The 16829-nt window shown below is 51.0% G+C and overlaps 1 protein-coding gene across 1 annotated transcript in view; it reads right to left on the reverse strand.

Moving 5' to 3' along the window:
• JPH3 (junctophilin 3) overlaps positions 1-16829 on the reverse strand; it is a 94148-nt gene that overhangs the window by 64300 nt on the left and 13019 nt on the right. Inside the window, exon 2 of the mRNA XM_036346879.1 lies at positions 2557-3334. Within this exon, the coding sequence (XP_036202772.1) occupies positions 2557-3334 (778 nt within the window). The remainder of the gene's footprint in view (positions 1-2556; positions 3335-16829) is intronic.

Genomic DNA, 16829 nt, shown 5'->3' on the forward strand with positions numbered 1-16829 from the left:
CTGCACAGGTCCCGGCTCTGCATCAGCCCTCCCTCAGTGCCCACGCCTGTGTGTCTGAATGTGCATGTGCATGTCTGAATTGTATGGACTGAATGGATGTGAGTGGTGTGAGTGTGTTATGAGTGTGTGTGCGCGCGTGTTTGTGTGGGGTGTGTAAATCTGTGTGTACAGAGTGGGACACTTCAGTCAGCCAGGCTGGTTCTCAGAACGGGGTAGGGCTCCAAAGCCCCAAATGTAGCAGGTACATGCAACCAGGAACCCACTTTACTCTTCCCCGACCACCTGCCCAGGCACTGGTCACACCTTGACCAGACTTAATCCTCTCCCCTCCCTCGCTCAGTCCTCCCCACACCAAGTAACACCCGCAGAGGCCTCCCCAGGCAGCGTGGGAGTACCAAGGCTGGCGGCCAATGCCCCACGGTCCTGAGCTGCCCCAACTTCTTTGTACCCGCCCTGCCCTCCTGGCCCCACGCCCTGGCCCTCTCCTGGACCCTGCTGCTCATCGATCAGCCCTCATGAAACCCACACTCTTCCCTCCCTGGGGGAGCGGGAGGCCCCAGCCCAGGAGGAAGCTGTCCTCACTTCAGTTCCCAGGGCTTCACGGCAGGCAGGCAGCATTGCTCCTATTTCACAGACGAGGAAACTAAGTCTCAGAAACACTGAAACCTGCCCGGGTGGAGTTCCCTGCGTGTGCTGGCTCTGAGCTCTGCCCACACCACCACCTCGTTTCCTTAATGGAACCAGCACCCCCCATTTCTGGGGGATTTGTCAGAAAACTCCTCAGTCCTAAGAAGTTTGCCTGGTCATCAGACGCTAAAATTAAACCAGTTCCGTGTCCACTGAATGCTGCACTCCTGCCTCCCAGGCCCTTGGCCGCGAACTAACCTGCAGCCAGACGGGAGCGGTCACAAGCACCCCAAATCTTTGACGATGCTGGGGCCTGCCCTGTAATTGCTTCTTGTCCACTGAGGTCAACAAAACATAATACAAATGATAAACACTGAAAGGAAAGAAATAGGGCAAAATGCCAACAAGAGTCTCTAGTGACATAGCAGACCAGACCTGATGTCTTTTTTCTCCTTTTCCATTCTATTTTCCAATTTTCCTGTATGGGGCAAGTTATTACCCTTATAATGGAAAAAATAACGACGGAACCTAATCTGATCCTAAAATACCAGGTGAGTCGTCATAAATGCGGCTCCTATTTATTTCTGCGGCCTGACCATGGCTGGGGGAGTAGAGGGGTGCGCGGAGCAATTCTGGCCTCGGTGTCAGGGAGTAATGCCATTTCCCTTTCGGCCTCTTGGAATGGATTTCATTTCCCTCTGAAGCCTCAGATGCTGTGAGTGGCAGATATTCTGCCAACCACATTTTTGTTCTTCCACTGTGGATCAAAGGTCACTGAAAACCACAACCAAATGAGCTAAAATTTTAATTAAGTGATGAGGTTGGGAAGGTCTGAGCATCCTGAGCCAGGAACTTTCCTGGAGTAACTCTAGGCTGCCCCTGGCTGGGAATACAGAATCATCCAGAAAGACGCCGCTCTGAGAAGCCTCCTGTCTGGGCACCCTGAGGGACCGAAAGCAGTCCCCAGACCCTTGTCCCAACACCCAGGACTCTCAGGGCACCCGAGGGCCCTGCCCTGACCCAGGAAAACAAACAGACGGTGAAAGCTCCTGGCTAACTCCGTCAGGGATTGTTCCTTTAGAAGCCAGGAGTGTGGCAACCTGGGGCTTTGGGTTTCAATAGGGCAGCTTCCTTCAACCTGCGGCAGGCACCTGCCATGTTCCTGCTGCCCACAGCCTCCCACAGCCTCACCGGGACCACACCTGGACTTACACGCTTACCTCTGCAGCCCCCAAGGAGACCCTCCCTGGGCACCCACTCTTCCAGCACTGAAACCACCCCTGCACCAATACCAAAGACACCTCAAAATCCAACATGGTGCCCAGCCACATCAACTCCAGACCTGCTGCTTAGGGTCCAGCAGCCTTGCCGACCCCAGACTCAAAGTCCTGAACCCCATTCAGAACAGCTGCTGGCCCGCAGCACCAAGTCTCGCCTGGCGCCTACAGCCGATCTGTCCAGTTGGTGCTGTCTCCCAGGGCCCAGGGACAATCTGGGCTGGAGGCCAGATGGCCAGGGCAGCTTTCACCCTCCTCCCACGTCCCAGCAATGCCGGGCACTCCAAACCCAGCTGGGAACGCGGCCACGGTGGCACTGCACCTTTCTCTTAGCCGGCACCATCCTATGCATCTTACCAGCAGAATGGCCCACCTTCTTTATCCATCAACATTTTACATTAAACACCAGCACATGAAATAGACAAAAGAGATACTGCTCTATTTAAGGAGGGGCAATATGACCGAGAACCTCTCAGATCAACCATTTCCTTGCCTCACCTCTGAGAACCCCTGAGGAACCCCAGGGTTCCCAGGGGCATAGTTTGAGAAACGCCAGTGTAGGCTTCTAACCGGGCAGCATGATTGGTCAGACCAGGCCCAGCTGGCAACTCAGAACCACCCTGCTGCCCGTGCCACCCCCTCACCCGCCTACCTGGAGGCTGCAATCTCCGCCTTCTGCTTGGCAATGGTGGCAGCGCGCTCAGCCGCTTCCACAGCCCGGTCCACCTTCTCCCGGATCTTGCTGGCACGCAGCGGGATGAGGTTCTTGCGCTTGCCGCTCACGAGGATGTTCTGCTTGTACTTGCCCTCCTCTTTGGTGCCGTCGGGGAAGGTCATGCAGCCGTAGCCGTGCCGCCGGTTGCTGGCCCACTCGCCCTCGTACTTGAGCCCGTCAGAGCGCTGGCTCACGCCGAAGCCTGCCCGCTTGTCATTCTTCCATTCGCCCACGTAGGTCTCGGTGGTGGTGGCGTCGATGTCGTCCTCGATGACCGACAGCTCGGCCTCGCCCTCGCCCAGGCTGATGGTGGAGTGGATGTCGCTGGCCGTGGAGCTGACGGTGCTCATGCCGGCCTCGCTGCGGAAGGAACTCTGCTTGCTGCGCTGGCTGGCCAGGCTGCTCTTGGACTCGGACTTGCGCAGCTTCAGCCCGCTCAGCAGCGAGCGCCGGAACAGCCCCTTCTTCTTGCTCTTGAGGATCTCAGAGTCGCTGTGGGCCACGAGCACGAAGCCGCCGCGGGACACGGCCGGGGAGCCGGCCACCGCAGGGGAGGCGTCCGGGTGCAGCGCGGCGCCGTTGGTGTGCTCGCTGCGCAGAGAGTTGATGGACGTCCTCAGGGGCGAGCGGATGACCGCCGCCATGCCGTAGGGGACACTCTGCCGCACACCATAGCCTTGGCGCATGCCGCCGACCCACTGGCCCTGGTAGGTCCCTGTGGAGACAAGGGAGAGAGGGTGAGCTCCCCAGACAGTGATGGAGGACGGGCACCTTACACGGTGGACAGAGACCCGATGGTCCTCCTATCTTGGGACAACTCAGTGAGGTTTACAGACTGTGGTGCATTTTTACAGCTTCTATCACTTGCGGTTATTTTTAAAGACCCTCCTATCCTGCTTCCCACAGCTGCATTTTGTTCTCTCCCTTAGAAGTTGGGGAGGGAGGAGGAAGGCCAGGAGTCTGTGCTACACAGTCAGGAGCACAGAGTCCAGAGTAAACGGGAGCGCTCCACCTAGACCTGGGCCGAAGGCCCCCCGAGAAAAGGCCGCAGGGACACAGTGAAGAAGAAAGCAGAGGCACATCCCGGTGACAGTAGCTTCAGGGACACAGACCTGGCCTGCAAACAGCGCTGACAAGGCTAAATTCCCCGCGGCCAGAGGTTTCCAAGAGGAGTTCGGAAGAGCACTCGGTGAGGACACCTTTAACTGCACGGGGACTTTAGTGTTTCAAGACCTTACGGCTTGAAATGGGCAGGCCTGATACCCCCAAAAGAATCAAAAGGAGGGACTTGAAGAGATCTCTGTTACATTCACAGCAGCACTATTCACACCAGCCAACAGGTGGAAACAACCCAAGTGTCCATTGAAGCATGAGTGAATTAACAAAGTGCCATCTAACCATACGTGGAATACTATTCAGCCCTAAGAAGGGAAAATTCTGGCCCATGCTATCACATGGATGAACCTTGAAGACATCATGCTGAGTGAAATAAGCCAGTTACAAAAGGCCAAAAACTGTACTATTATATTTACATGAAGCATTTAGAATAGATTCATAAAAACAGAAAACAGAATGGAAATTGCCAGGGGCTGCTGGGAGAGAGAAATGGGGAGTTGTTTAATGGAAACAGAGTTACTGTTTGAGGTGATGTAAAAGTTTTGAAACTAGAAGTGATGGTTGCATAACACTATGAATGTAATTAATGCCACTGAACTGTGATTAAAATGGCATGTTTTTTGTTATCTGTATCTTACCATAATAAAAGAAAAAGAAAAAAATCAGGAAAACTGAGCTCATATTCTTGCTCTACATACGGCTGTGTGACTTTAGGCGAGTTTCTGGACCTCTCTGACCCCCCCCCCCGTTTCCTTATCTATAACAGGAGTCTAAAATTCCTCATATTATGGGTCGTTGTGGGAATTAAATGACTCAGCATGGTGCCATATAAAGTCAGCCTCACCCTGCATCTGTCCTATGTGTTGTTAGAATTATCACCAGGCCATAGCAAAGCACCAATGAGGAGACATTCTACCTACTTGGTAAGGGCTTTGGGTGAGAATGCGGGGGGGAGGGGTGGGGCGGCCAGGGGGTGAGGAGGGGGGAGGGGGAGGGTTCTTGTCCCATTACTCTTCTAACTTACTATAGCAGAGGCTTAGAGACTACAAATCAGAGGCTCAGAGGCTAAAACTTGCCAATATACAGGTTTTATTTGTCCCATACAGCATTTTTATAAAAAACTGGAATTGACTGCCAACATTTCAAATTCAAGCGATTTCACATGAAAGTTCAGATCTCTTGTTTCTCCTAAAAAGTACAAGATCTAGCCACCCTGGGTCTTCACTTTCAGACAGTAAAATGGGCTTGAGTGCAGCAGCAGCTGCCCCATCTAGATAGGCACACCCCATCCAGTTTGCCCCACTCCCCTCTACTCCCTGCTATCTCCCACCTAGGCCACCTCCTTCATGTACCTGTCCTGCATTGGAGGTAAAATCCAAACCAAGTGTGGGATCCGAACACGTGGTCCCAAATGATCCGTCACTGATTTGTCACCACTCCACACGGCCATCACCCCCAAGTCAGAACTGGTCCTGACCACCCATGGGCTTCTCTGTCTCTGAGACCTCGTCCACACAGCCTGTCCTTACTCTAAATCCCCACCCCGGCCATTCAAATCACACCCAACCCAGCCCAGCTTGCACCCCTTCTCAATAACAGCTGGGTGAACACTCCAGCCCACAGTGCCCCCCACCGAGCAGCCGCAGCATCGGGCCTGCATCCAGTACTCCACTGGGCACTCAGGAGAGGGCCTGGGTTCTTCCGCGTTTGCTGACTGCATCTTCCCTGCGCAACCGGATTACAAGCTCCCCAGGGGGAATGGGCCTTGCGTTCTAGACACCTCATTCTTCACACGACACAAACCCAGCCCCCGGAGGAGGATGCACAAACAGCCTGGAATGGGCCAGGGCCACAGGAGCCCGAGAGCCCTCTGCTCCAGCAGGAGCAGCCTGTCCATTTCAAGTGACCCCGCCCCAGGTGTTTTCTAGGAGCAGAGCCTGAGGCCACATCCTTGTGCATATGATTCGTAGGCGGAGGGGGCACAGGAGGGAGGGAGGGCAGGGGAGAGCCAGCCTGATGGCGTGGGGGGCTAAACGGAATTCATCCCGCCCTGAGGTGAGGGGTTGGACTTCTGGATCCCCAAAGGTGGGGCTGGGGCACAGGGTGAGGCAGCTAAGGTAGGGAGTAGGCCCACTGCATCAACACTGGAAGCTGCCCTGACTCAGGACACCCTCTGCCCTCCTCCCCCTCAGGTGGCATGGCCTGTGCTGGGCAGGGTGCACCTTCTCCCCAAGGAGGCAGTGTGCCTCCATGCCCACAGCACCCACTGCACCACCACCCCAGGATCAGCCTACTGGCTGCCAGCAGCGGACGGCCGTGGAGGGCCAGGCAAAGGCAGTGACTGACTGTGTCACTCAGCAACCCAGCGTGGCCCGTGCTGGGCGGAGACGCCAAGGCTTGCCTCGGTCAGGGTTACAAGGAAGGCTCTGCGACCCGGTGGCTTCTCCCCTGCTTGGGCATGAGATGGCCGGTGGGGAGTGGCCCTTAACAAGGCCAGTCTGCTGCCTGGACAGTGGCCTTTCTGCAGCCCCTCAAGCTGGCAACAGGCTGCCATTGCAAGGACTCTCACCTGCAAAGCTCATTCCTGCCTTACTGCCCCTTCTACTTGTGAGCTGGGGATGGGGCTGCCAGATAAAACGCAGGACGCCCAGTTAAATCTGCATTTCACAAGAACAACACACACTTTTCTAGGGGACACTGCATGGGACATGTCTATACTAGGGGAGGTCAGGCCGATGATCTGAAATTCACATTTAACTAGCAGCCCATAGGTTATTTTGCTGAATATGGCCACCCCACTGGAACCTCCCAAGACAACTCCTGGGTTTTGCCGAGGCTGGGGTGCTAAGGATGGCAGCCCCTCACAAACCGAGGATCCCCTGCAAAGGAAGGCGACCAAACACCCTGCCCCCACACCATTGCTTCCCCTCAAAGGATGCTGGACTTGGAGATAAGGATGGAGTGAAAGTTAGACAGCAAAGGCATGATGGACAAATAAAGGTGGGTCCATACAGTGGAGTATGACTCAGCCTTAGAAAGAAGGAAACTGACACAGGCTACAGCAGGGATGGACCTGCGGACATTATGCTGGGAGATAAGCCAGTCACAAAACGACAAATACTCCATGAGCCCATTTACAGGAGGCCCCAGGGGAGTCAGATTCATAGACGGAAGCAGAAGGGTTGTGCCAGGAACTTGGGGTGTGTGTGTGGTGGGTGGTGTTTAGTGGGGACAGAATTTCAGTTTGGGAAGATGGGAAAGTTCTGGAGATGGTGGTGGTGGCGGTTGCACAACAATGTGAATGTGCTCAATGCCACTGAACTGTACACGTGAAAATGGTAGACTTCATGTTGTGTATATTTTGCCACAATTAAAAAAAAGAAGTGCTGTCCTAACCGGTTTGGCTCAGTGGATAGAGCGTCGGCCTGCGGACTGAAGGGTCCCAGGTTCGATTCCGGTCAAGGGCATGTACCTTGGTTGCGGGCACATCCCCAGTAGGGGGTGTGCAGGAGGCAGCTGATCGATGTTTCCCTCTCATCGATGTTTCTAACTCTCTATCCCTCTCCTTCCTTCCTCTCTGTAAAAAAAATCAATAAAATATATTTAAAAATAAATAAATAAAAAAGAAGTGCAGGCGCTCACAGGAGCCTCATGGATGGCCCGCTGGAGGCCGTGAGGCACAGGGGCTCATGGGGGAGTCAGGAGCAGGGTTTGAACCCCGAATCCACTTTTTGGATCTGTGGCCTTGGAAAGTGCTTTAACTTCTCTGTGCCTCAGCTTCCTCATCTGTAAAATGGGGGAGGCGGTTGTGCAGACCAAATGAGGTAATCGACATAAAGTGCTGGCTGGTCATTAACAGTTAACAATTACTAATCATCGTCATCAAAACTATAAGGGGTAAACAGCACTTCTCTGTCAACCCTATGAGCCGGATGCCTTTGTTACTGTTCCCGCAGACACAAACACACAGAGGGTATCTAACAAAAGACCAAGAGCAAAGACTGAGTGACAGAGCAGGCAGAGCAGGGTCCCCGATCCGGTGTGCGGGCTGTCCCTCCCACTCCCTGAGCTCCCATGCCATGTCACCCTGGCCTTGCACAAGTGGCCCAACTATGTCCTTGAGGAGCTGGGTGACCAGGACAAACCAAAGGTTCCATGTCAGTGAAAGGAGGGCAACCACTCAGCGACTTATTCCTGAAACCCCCTGCCTCTGGAGACCCCTGGGTGGATTAGCTAACACTAGGGAGGGTCAAAATGTGCACACAGGGCATGCGCTGGGCCCAGAGAAGGGTGACCAGCAAGGAGAAAGGACCTGGACATAGCTTCATGTCCTGAACAGGCAAATCCAGAGGCAGAAAGCAGACTGGCGGGGGCTGGGGCTGGGGGAATGGGAGTGACTGCTAGTGAGCACGGGGTTTCCTTTCGGGGAGATAAAAATGGTTTGGCGCTAGACAGAGGTAGAATTTGTACAGCATTGTGAATGTGTTAGATGCCACTGAACTGTCCACTTTGAAATGGTTAGTTTTACATGATGTAGATTTCATATCAATTTTTCAAAAAAAGATATAATGATTAGTAACAGAGAAATGAAACATGGTAAAAAAAATATCTATAATAATAAAAGAGTAATATGCTAGCTAGACCAGATATCCTTCCAGATGTCCTTCCGGACGACCTTCTGGACAAAGCCAGGGCTGCGAGGGAAGCCCAGGTCCTGGGGGCCAGAGGAAAGCCGGTGCTGGCAGCCAAGGGAAGGAAGGCCTACTCTTGCACAAATTTTGTGCATCGAGCCTCTAGTGTATATATAAATTCAAATTCTCAAAACGAGACAAAGAAGAGCTGATCAAGTTCTAGGGGCTCTTGAGAGCAGAGCCAGGGCCCTGGGCTTTAAAACAAGCTCCTGTGGCCAAAGGGTCCTGCCGGGCGGTCCACCCAGAGGTGCTGGAGCTCTGGGAGAGCGGAGCCCGCAGCCTGGGGACTTGGACTTATCCTCCTGCGTGATGGAGCTGACACCTGTGCCACACGTAGGTCCAATCCTGCAGCGCGCACATAAGGCGCTGGGCGTGAGGGGCGGCCGGGCCTGCCTGCCCAGAGTCTGCAGCCTTGTTGTATTTGCATTTTTGCCCCCTGTGGAACATATCTCTGATTTCATAACTGACGTCAATAAGAAAATGGATTTAGTTATACAAAACACTCTCCAGATGAGCTCTGCTGGGACTGCCCTGGGCAGCCGGCCTCATGGCTCCACAGCAAGGGAGGCAAAGAGCAAGAGAGAGAATGCAGGCCAGCTCAGCCAGGAGACGGCTGCAGGAGCCGATCCCGCCCAAGGAAGGCTCCTGGGGCATCTGGGCCGGCCCTCGTGGGGCCTCCTCTCACATTATCTTTCTTTCGTTGAGGAGGGTGGGGAGGGAGCCCCCTATCGCCCAGAACACCAGCAAGACCTGAACAGAAGATCTGAGTGGACTTGGATGAGGAAACAAACCTCCCTAAACCTCGCCTGTCAAATGCCAGCTGGAATGATCCAGACCGCGGGGAAGAGCAGAGGGGGCAAGACCACCAGTGGATCTCACACTAGAAAAGCACCAGCATCTCCCACCCCCACCAGGCATGTTAAACCCAAGTTTCCGACCCCACGGGGTGGTGCATGCGAGCATCTGCATTCCTATTGAGCTCCCAGGGGAGGCGACGCTGTGCTCCGGGGACCCCACTCTGAGTTCCACTCCAGCACCTGGCACAGCAGCACCTGGCTTGTGTGGGCACTGGTGTTGTTTGGTTCAGGAAACACCTGGGTCCGAATCTGAAAACCAGAGCCCTGGGCTAGAGCACAGCCTGGCCAGCTGAGATCCGGCCTCAACCCCAGCCCCGGCATATTGGGTAGTGTGGACGGTCAGCTGTAGCCAAGGTACCTGCAATCTGCCTCGGGCCTGCGCCATGTCACACACACTCTTATTTTCCTCCTCTGCAGTCCCTACCCATCAGCTGAAGTTCTGGAGCCTTCACCACAGGCCCAGAGAACCAGCCTCATGGAAAATGCAGCCCCACTATGTGCTGTCCTCCGGAGCGGCCTGGAGATGCCTGGCCAGATGAAATGGGCTCTGACCCTTGCAGCACCAGGCCCTTGGCACATGTGAGACTTGGCCATGAGAACCCCATGTTGAAGGGCATCCCCCTGAGGGTAACAGACGGCATTTACAAAGCTCCAGGCCCCCTTTTCACAGCTGGACCAACGCCCTTTGCCCCACCTTCCTGTCTCATCTGTCCCAACGGTGGGCAGAGGGGCTGTTTGACCAGGATGAGGATGTACCAAGCAGTACTTCATTCCTTCTTTTGCTTCACAGTTCAACTGGGAAGTGGTTTTGCCAGACACTGTGAGCACAAATGTCAGAGTAAACTTTGTCCAGTTGGAAAGACCACCACAGCAACTTCCCCGCGCCAGGGCCACCCCCAAATCTCCAGGCCAGCAGGACTCTGAAATGATCGCTGAGGAAGCTACTGCTTCCCAAATGTCCCTGACGATAAGATGAAAGTCACCTGTTTATATGTTTTTAAGAAGAGAGAGGGAGATAAATACATATTCCCAGGCCCCAACTCTGACCTAATGAACCAGGATGGCCAGGGATGACCAGGGGACCTTTGACTGTCACAGCCCCCGTAACTCTTCTCATCAGGGCATCCTGGGTGTTAAGAATGTGGAAAAGGAAGAGCAGGAGGTGAAGTGACTAGTTCAAGGTCACCCCGCTCAGGGGCAGCAGAGCCAGGGGAGCAGCATCATGGCACAGGTGGTGTTCAATGTTCTGTAACCTTCCTTAGTTTACACTGTATCCTGGACCTATCTCCACCTTTACTACGTCATTAATAATGGTTGCAACTAGTACAACATGTGAACGTGCCAGAGTCCTACAATTTACAAGCCAACCCTGCCCTGTGAATACTTAGGTAGTTCTCATTTTTGATAGCTAGTCTTTGTACATAATGTTAAGTTATATCCTTGGATAAATTCCTAGAATGAAACTGCTTGGTCAAAAGGAAGATTTTTTAAAAAGATTTTTGATACATTGCCCTCGGAAAAGACCACGTAAGAGTGATTATTTTCCCCACATCATCAACAACACCAGAAAGTGTCACTTTAAAAATCTGTTTTAGCTGGCTCTGAAGAGTTATAGCTAGTGGAATGTGTCATGGGATGAACTACGTTCCCCCAAATCCATATGTTGGAATCCTAACCCCTGGTACCATAGGATGCACCCCCATTTGGAGATATGGTCTTTAAAGAGATGATCAAGATAAAATGAGGCTGTTAGGCAATGAGCACATGAAAAGATGCTCAACATCACTGATCACGAGGGAAATGCAAATCAAAACCACACCGAGTACCACTTCACACCCACTATAATGGCTGCCATCACAAACAAAAGCCAGAAACAGGTGCTGGAGAGGATGTGGAGAAGCAGGAACCCATGTATACCGCTGGTGGGAACATAAAATAGTTCACCCACTGTGGAAAAGCTGGCAGTTCCTCAAGAAATTAAACATAGAATTACCATATGATCCAGCAATTCCACTCTGGGCATCTATCCCCCCAAAATGAAAGCAGGATCTCAAGGAGATATTTGCACACTCATTACTCACAACAGTCAAGAAGTGCAAGCAATCCATGTGTCCATGGAAGGATAAATGGATAAAACAAATGTGTCCATCCATATAATGGACTATTTCTCAGCCTTAAAAAGAAATTCTGTCACACACTACAACACAAATGAATCAATCTTGAGAACATTATACTAGGAAAATAAGCCAGATACAAAGAGACAATTACTGTATGATGCCACTTATATGAAGTACTTAGAGTAGTACAGAGAGGAGGAAGATGGTGCCAGGGGTTGGGGGAAGGGAGATGGGGAATTATTATTTAATGGGTACAGAGTTTCAGTTTTACAAGATGAAAAGCTTTTTGGAGATGGGTGGGTGATGGCTGCACAACATTCTGAATGTATTTAAAAACAGTTAAGCCCTGGCTGCTGTGGCTCAGTAGTGGCTGGGGCTCGTGTGGGAGGCAACCAATCAATGTGTCTCTTTCACATCGATGTTTCTCTCTCTTTCCCCCCCTCTTCCCCTGCCTTACCCCTTTCCACTCGCTTTAAAAAAGCGAAAAAATATCCTCGGGTGAGGATTTACATAAATAAATAAACAGATAATAAATACTAAGTAAATAAATAAATCAGTTAAGATAATAAATTTTATGTTATGTGTATTTACCACAATTTTAAAAAGAGACCATCAGGGCTCTGGCCAGTGTTGCCAACTGGTTAGATCACCGGCCCATGCACGGAGGGGTTGCAGGTTGGATTCCTTGTCAAGGGCACGTACCTGGGTTGCAGGTTCAATCCCTGGCTCTGGTTGGGGCACATGCGAGAGGCAACCAATCAATGTGCCTCTCTCACATCGATCTTTCTCTTTATCTCTCTCTCCCCCTCCTTCCCTTCCACTCTCTCTGAAAAACAATAGAAAAAATATCCTTGGAAGAGGATTTTTTTAAAAAAGGAAAAGAGAGAGAGAGAGAGAGACCAATAGGGTGGGCCATACTTCAATAGGACTGATGTCCCTATAAGAAGAGGAAGTGACACAGGGGCACGTGCACAGAGGACAACCATGTGAAGAGGCAGTGAGAGGGCGGCCATCTGCGAGCCAAGGAGACAAGGAGAGAGGCCTCAGCAGAACCCAGCTCTGCCGGCACCTTGGTTTGGCCTTCCCACCTCCTGAACTGTGAGACAGGAAATGTCAGTTAAGACCCCAGAGTGATTTTCTGTGATGACCACCCTGGAAAACTATTACAGAACTCTCAGCCTCTAGTCAGGTGATGTACCTATATAAGCACAAAGTAAAAGTTAGGAGGACAAACCAAGAGAAAGAATGAAAAGTCATGTTTCCAAGAACATATAAGCAATACATTTTAAAAGAGAGCCTTCTCCCCACCTCTAGGACACAGGAGAAACGTTTCTGGAGAAATAGAACCAGAAGAGCATGCCCCGGGGGACACCAGGCAGAGAGGAGGGTGGGGTGAGGCATGGGCCAGACACAGGACTATTAGAGGGAAGTCATTCTGCACTGAGACCCTGCCTGCTTCCCCGGCCAATTCGGCTGGAATTAACACCCGGCATGAGAGGAGAGATGCTCTGAAGACTGAACCAGGCCAGCAGTGAAGGTTTCCAATGCAGAACTTCCAATCAGCTTTTTGGTACCTTACATAAGTAAATGAACAGCCAAGGGTCATCAGACATTTGGAAAAAGCCTCCGACAGAGAAGACAGACACCAAAACATACAAATAAATGGGAAAAGAATTTGTAGGAATCATGGAAAATGCAAAGTGTGGAAGAAGACATCAGAGAAGCCGGAAATTGTATTTTCAAATCAAATACTGCATCCATAAAATGAGAATCAAATGCAATAAAAAAGGAAACACGGGAGAAGAAGAAGAGCCCCCTGGAAACAGAAAGCATGATGGCTAAACAATTTTGGTCAATGAGCTGGAAGCTAAGTTCAACAAAATCTTTCAATAAATTGGAACAAAGAAGTGAGCAAAGTAGTAAGAAATAGTGAGATCAGAGTCACCCAGAAGGCCCCAAATCTAGTGGAACCTCGGTTCTTGAACTTAATTCGTTCCGGAAGGCTGTTTGAAAACCCAGTCATTTTTTTCCCATTAGAAACAATGTAAATTGAATTAATCTGTTCCAGACCCACAAATGGTTCCCTGTTTTAGCCTTGCTTGTATACAGTACATGTCTAATGTACTATTAAATCTATAAACACTTTAAAACAAAAAGGACATGAAATGTATAGTAAAAATGAAAATTCAATAATAATAAGCAGCAATAAAAGTAAAAAAAAACCATGACACTATGCACAGCACAGTTTCCTAAGATGTTAACAACATGAGGTTTAGTGGTAAACTGACTCATACTTGCACATTCTCCCCTTTGTTGCCTGAGAGACACGTGACTGATCATACAGGTATCAGCGCGAAAGGGTTGAAAACCAAATTGTTCAAGGTGGGAGATGTTCGAAACCGAGGTTTGACTGTATTGGGAGTTCCAGAGACCAATGAAGGAAAATCACCAAAGGAATAACACAGGGAAGTGCTCCAGAACGGCAGGATGTGAGTGTCCAGGCTGAAGGGGATCACAGACACCTTGCGTGAGAACGGAAAATGACTCATACTGAGACATGGCATTATGACATTTCAGAACTCCAGTGAGCAAAGATCCCAAATGCTTCCGGAGAAAAAAACAGACTGCATACGAAGGACCGAGAATCAGAATGGCATGAGGCTTCTCAACAGCAACACCCAAACCTAGAAGTCAGTGGGGAACTGCCCCATCCCCACCACCGAATTCTGAACAAAAGTAATTATTAATCTAGAATTCTATACACAATCCATTTATCTATCAAGTTATCACGCCACCAAAACTGTATCTTCCATGCATCCTTTCTCAGAAAGCTACGATAGGATGCACTCCACCAAAAATGAGGGAGTAAACCAAGGAGGAAGACACAGGGAAGGTCCAACACAGGAGAGGTGAAGGAAATTTCCAGGAAGAAGAGCGATTAGTGCAAATGGAGCCACATATATGTACATATCCCCATATATATATATACTAGAGGCTTGGTGCACAAATTCATGCCCAGGTGGGGTCCAGCTGGCCTGCCTGATCGGAGTGATTGGGGGGTAAGGGGGTAGAGGAGGGGGGAAGCCGGGGGAAGGGGCCATGGGAGGTTGGCTGGCCAGCCCCGCCCCCATCAGGCCGGTTGGCCAGCTCAGTGTGCGTCATAGTGACCGGTCATTCCGGTGCTTGGCTTTTATATAGAGAGATATGACTTCCAGAAAGCAATAAATGAAAATATACAAATATATAAAAAGTAGGTATACATGCATGTATATATTATTTGTAGAGAATCTGGTGGGTTTGTTCATGTGACAAGCTGCATTGTATTTTCCTGAGCATTTGGAAAGAAATAACCAGTAATTTAAAGAAAACTCTGCAACTGCAAAAATGAGGCAATTACTAATTAAAGTTGTGCATGAAATGTGTATAGAATCAGAGTGCATTCCTTGGCTCAATAATAAGAAATACTTATATTAGTCTTTTAATAATGAAAAAAATTGACTATGGTTAACCAAAAATTGTGACAAAGTACTGGAATGGTTAGGGAAGGTAAAAAAAAAAGAGTATTCTAAAAGACTAAAAATCTTCATCTACCATAGTAGGAAGTCAATAGATGATGGCTAAAAGTGAGAATGAACCAAGAAAGCAGTAAGAGCACATATGTAGCAACTTGGAGGTAAGTCTCTGAAGATGCAGCTGAAAGAGTTAGAAGCCGTAAGTTCAGGGCCGCAGCAGATGGAGGGGCCAGGGTCCTGCTGATTTTTGTTCTAAGCCAGCGGTTCTCAACCTGTGGGTCTCAACTCCTTTGGGGGTCGAATGACCCTTTCCCAGGGGTCGCCTAAGACCATTGGAAAACACATATATAATTACATACTGTTTTTGTGATTAATCACTATGCTTTAATTATGTTCCATTTGTAACACTGAAATTGGGGGTCACCACAACATGAGGAACTGTATTAAAGGGTCACGGCATTAGGAAGGTTGAGAACCACTGTTCTAAGCACTATTTTGGTTTCAGCACTAACTGACATCTTAAACTATGGGCACACCGTATCTTTTAAAGATTAAACATTGTCAAGGGGGCTGGGAGGAAAGATGCCTTTATGAGGAAGTTCTCACAATGGTGATACTACCCTCATTTTTCCAGCTTCAGACACCAAGGCTCAGAGAGGATTTGTGCCTCCTGGGGGTGGGGATCTGACTCCCGCACAAAGCCCTGGAGGAAATGGCCTGTGGACACCCAGCTCATATATTTAAATGGCTGGTGGAGGAAACAGAAAGAGGGGGAGAGGTGGCAGGGCAGTGGGCTCCTGGGAGAAGGATCCCTGAGAAGGCCTCAGACTCATGCAGACCAGAGGCAGGAAAGTGCCTGAGAGAGGCCACTCGAGGCCACATGCATCTAAAGCAGACTAGCCGGGAAGCAACCCCGGAGTCAGCAGCCCCAGCCTGCCTTGGCCTCGGAGAGGGGTACAGAGGTCTCTGCCCCTCCTAACAGACAGCACAGCTGCCCTGTCCACCCTCTACTTTCTGTAAATGCCAAAAGCCTCTGTTTAATAACAACCCTCCTCCTTGCCCAGGTCCCTTGGGGGGCCCTCACAGGGTATTTCTCAGAAAGCTGGCTCAGTAGACTATGGGCCCCATAGCTGGGGTGTATTTCCAAGCTGTGCCCCAAACCTCTACAGAGAACCCCTGAAATCTTCCCAGTGGACCCCAGTGGCCTATGCAGAGGAGAAGGATGGGCTCAGGGCTCCTCACAGGACACAGAGGTGAAGCATCAATTTCACATATGGCATTTGCTCCCAAGGGCAGGGTTGGTACAAGGGCCCCCAGCCTGGGGTGGTTACAATTGGGGGGCCATCTGGAGAGAAATTAAGCTTTATTTTTTTTACTAACCTCTACCTGAGATGTAGCTAGGCAGCAAACCACTGTGGTGTCACCAATAGAAATGGCACGTCCTGTGAGAGTGACTGCAAACAGCCCAGGATAACGTTACGTCCAGGCCTGTCGAGGCCAGGGCAGGGCCGGAGAGCTTAGATGAAGCTCACACCCACCCTTCCGGACACCAGAGCGGCCAGCCAAGGGTGGGGAGGGCCAAGGACACACAGTGCCCACAGTCCACGCCCGCCTCCGTGGCCCCACGAATGCCACTCCAAGCTTGCGCTGGCCTGGGGAAGGGACATCCAGTCCTGTGCCTTCATGCCCCAGGATGCTGCTGGCCAGAGCAGAGGGAACACTGAGGGCTCTACAGGTGGGTTCTGGTAAACAGACTGGAGACCCTGACCCTGTCGGGGGTCCCCCTATCCCTGACCCCACCTAGTTCCTCTGTCAGGTCCCAGCCCCCAGTCCCTCAGGGAACCTGGCCAGACCCCATCCCAGTCACACTGGCTGGCACAGAGCACTCCTCCAGGCACCTGTCAGTGCTGGTTGCAC

The sequence above is a fragment of the Myotis myotis genome, unplaced genomic scaffold, assembly GCF_014108235.1.
Source record: "Myotis myotis isolate mMyoMyo1 unplaced genomic scaffold, mMyoMyo1.p scaffold_m19_p_19, whole genome shotgun sequence".
Taxonomy (NCBI): domain Eukaryota; kingdom Metazoa; phylum Chordata; class Mammalia; order Chiroptera; family Vespertilionidae; genus Myotis; species Myotis myotis.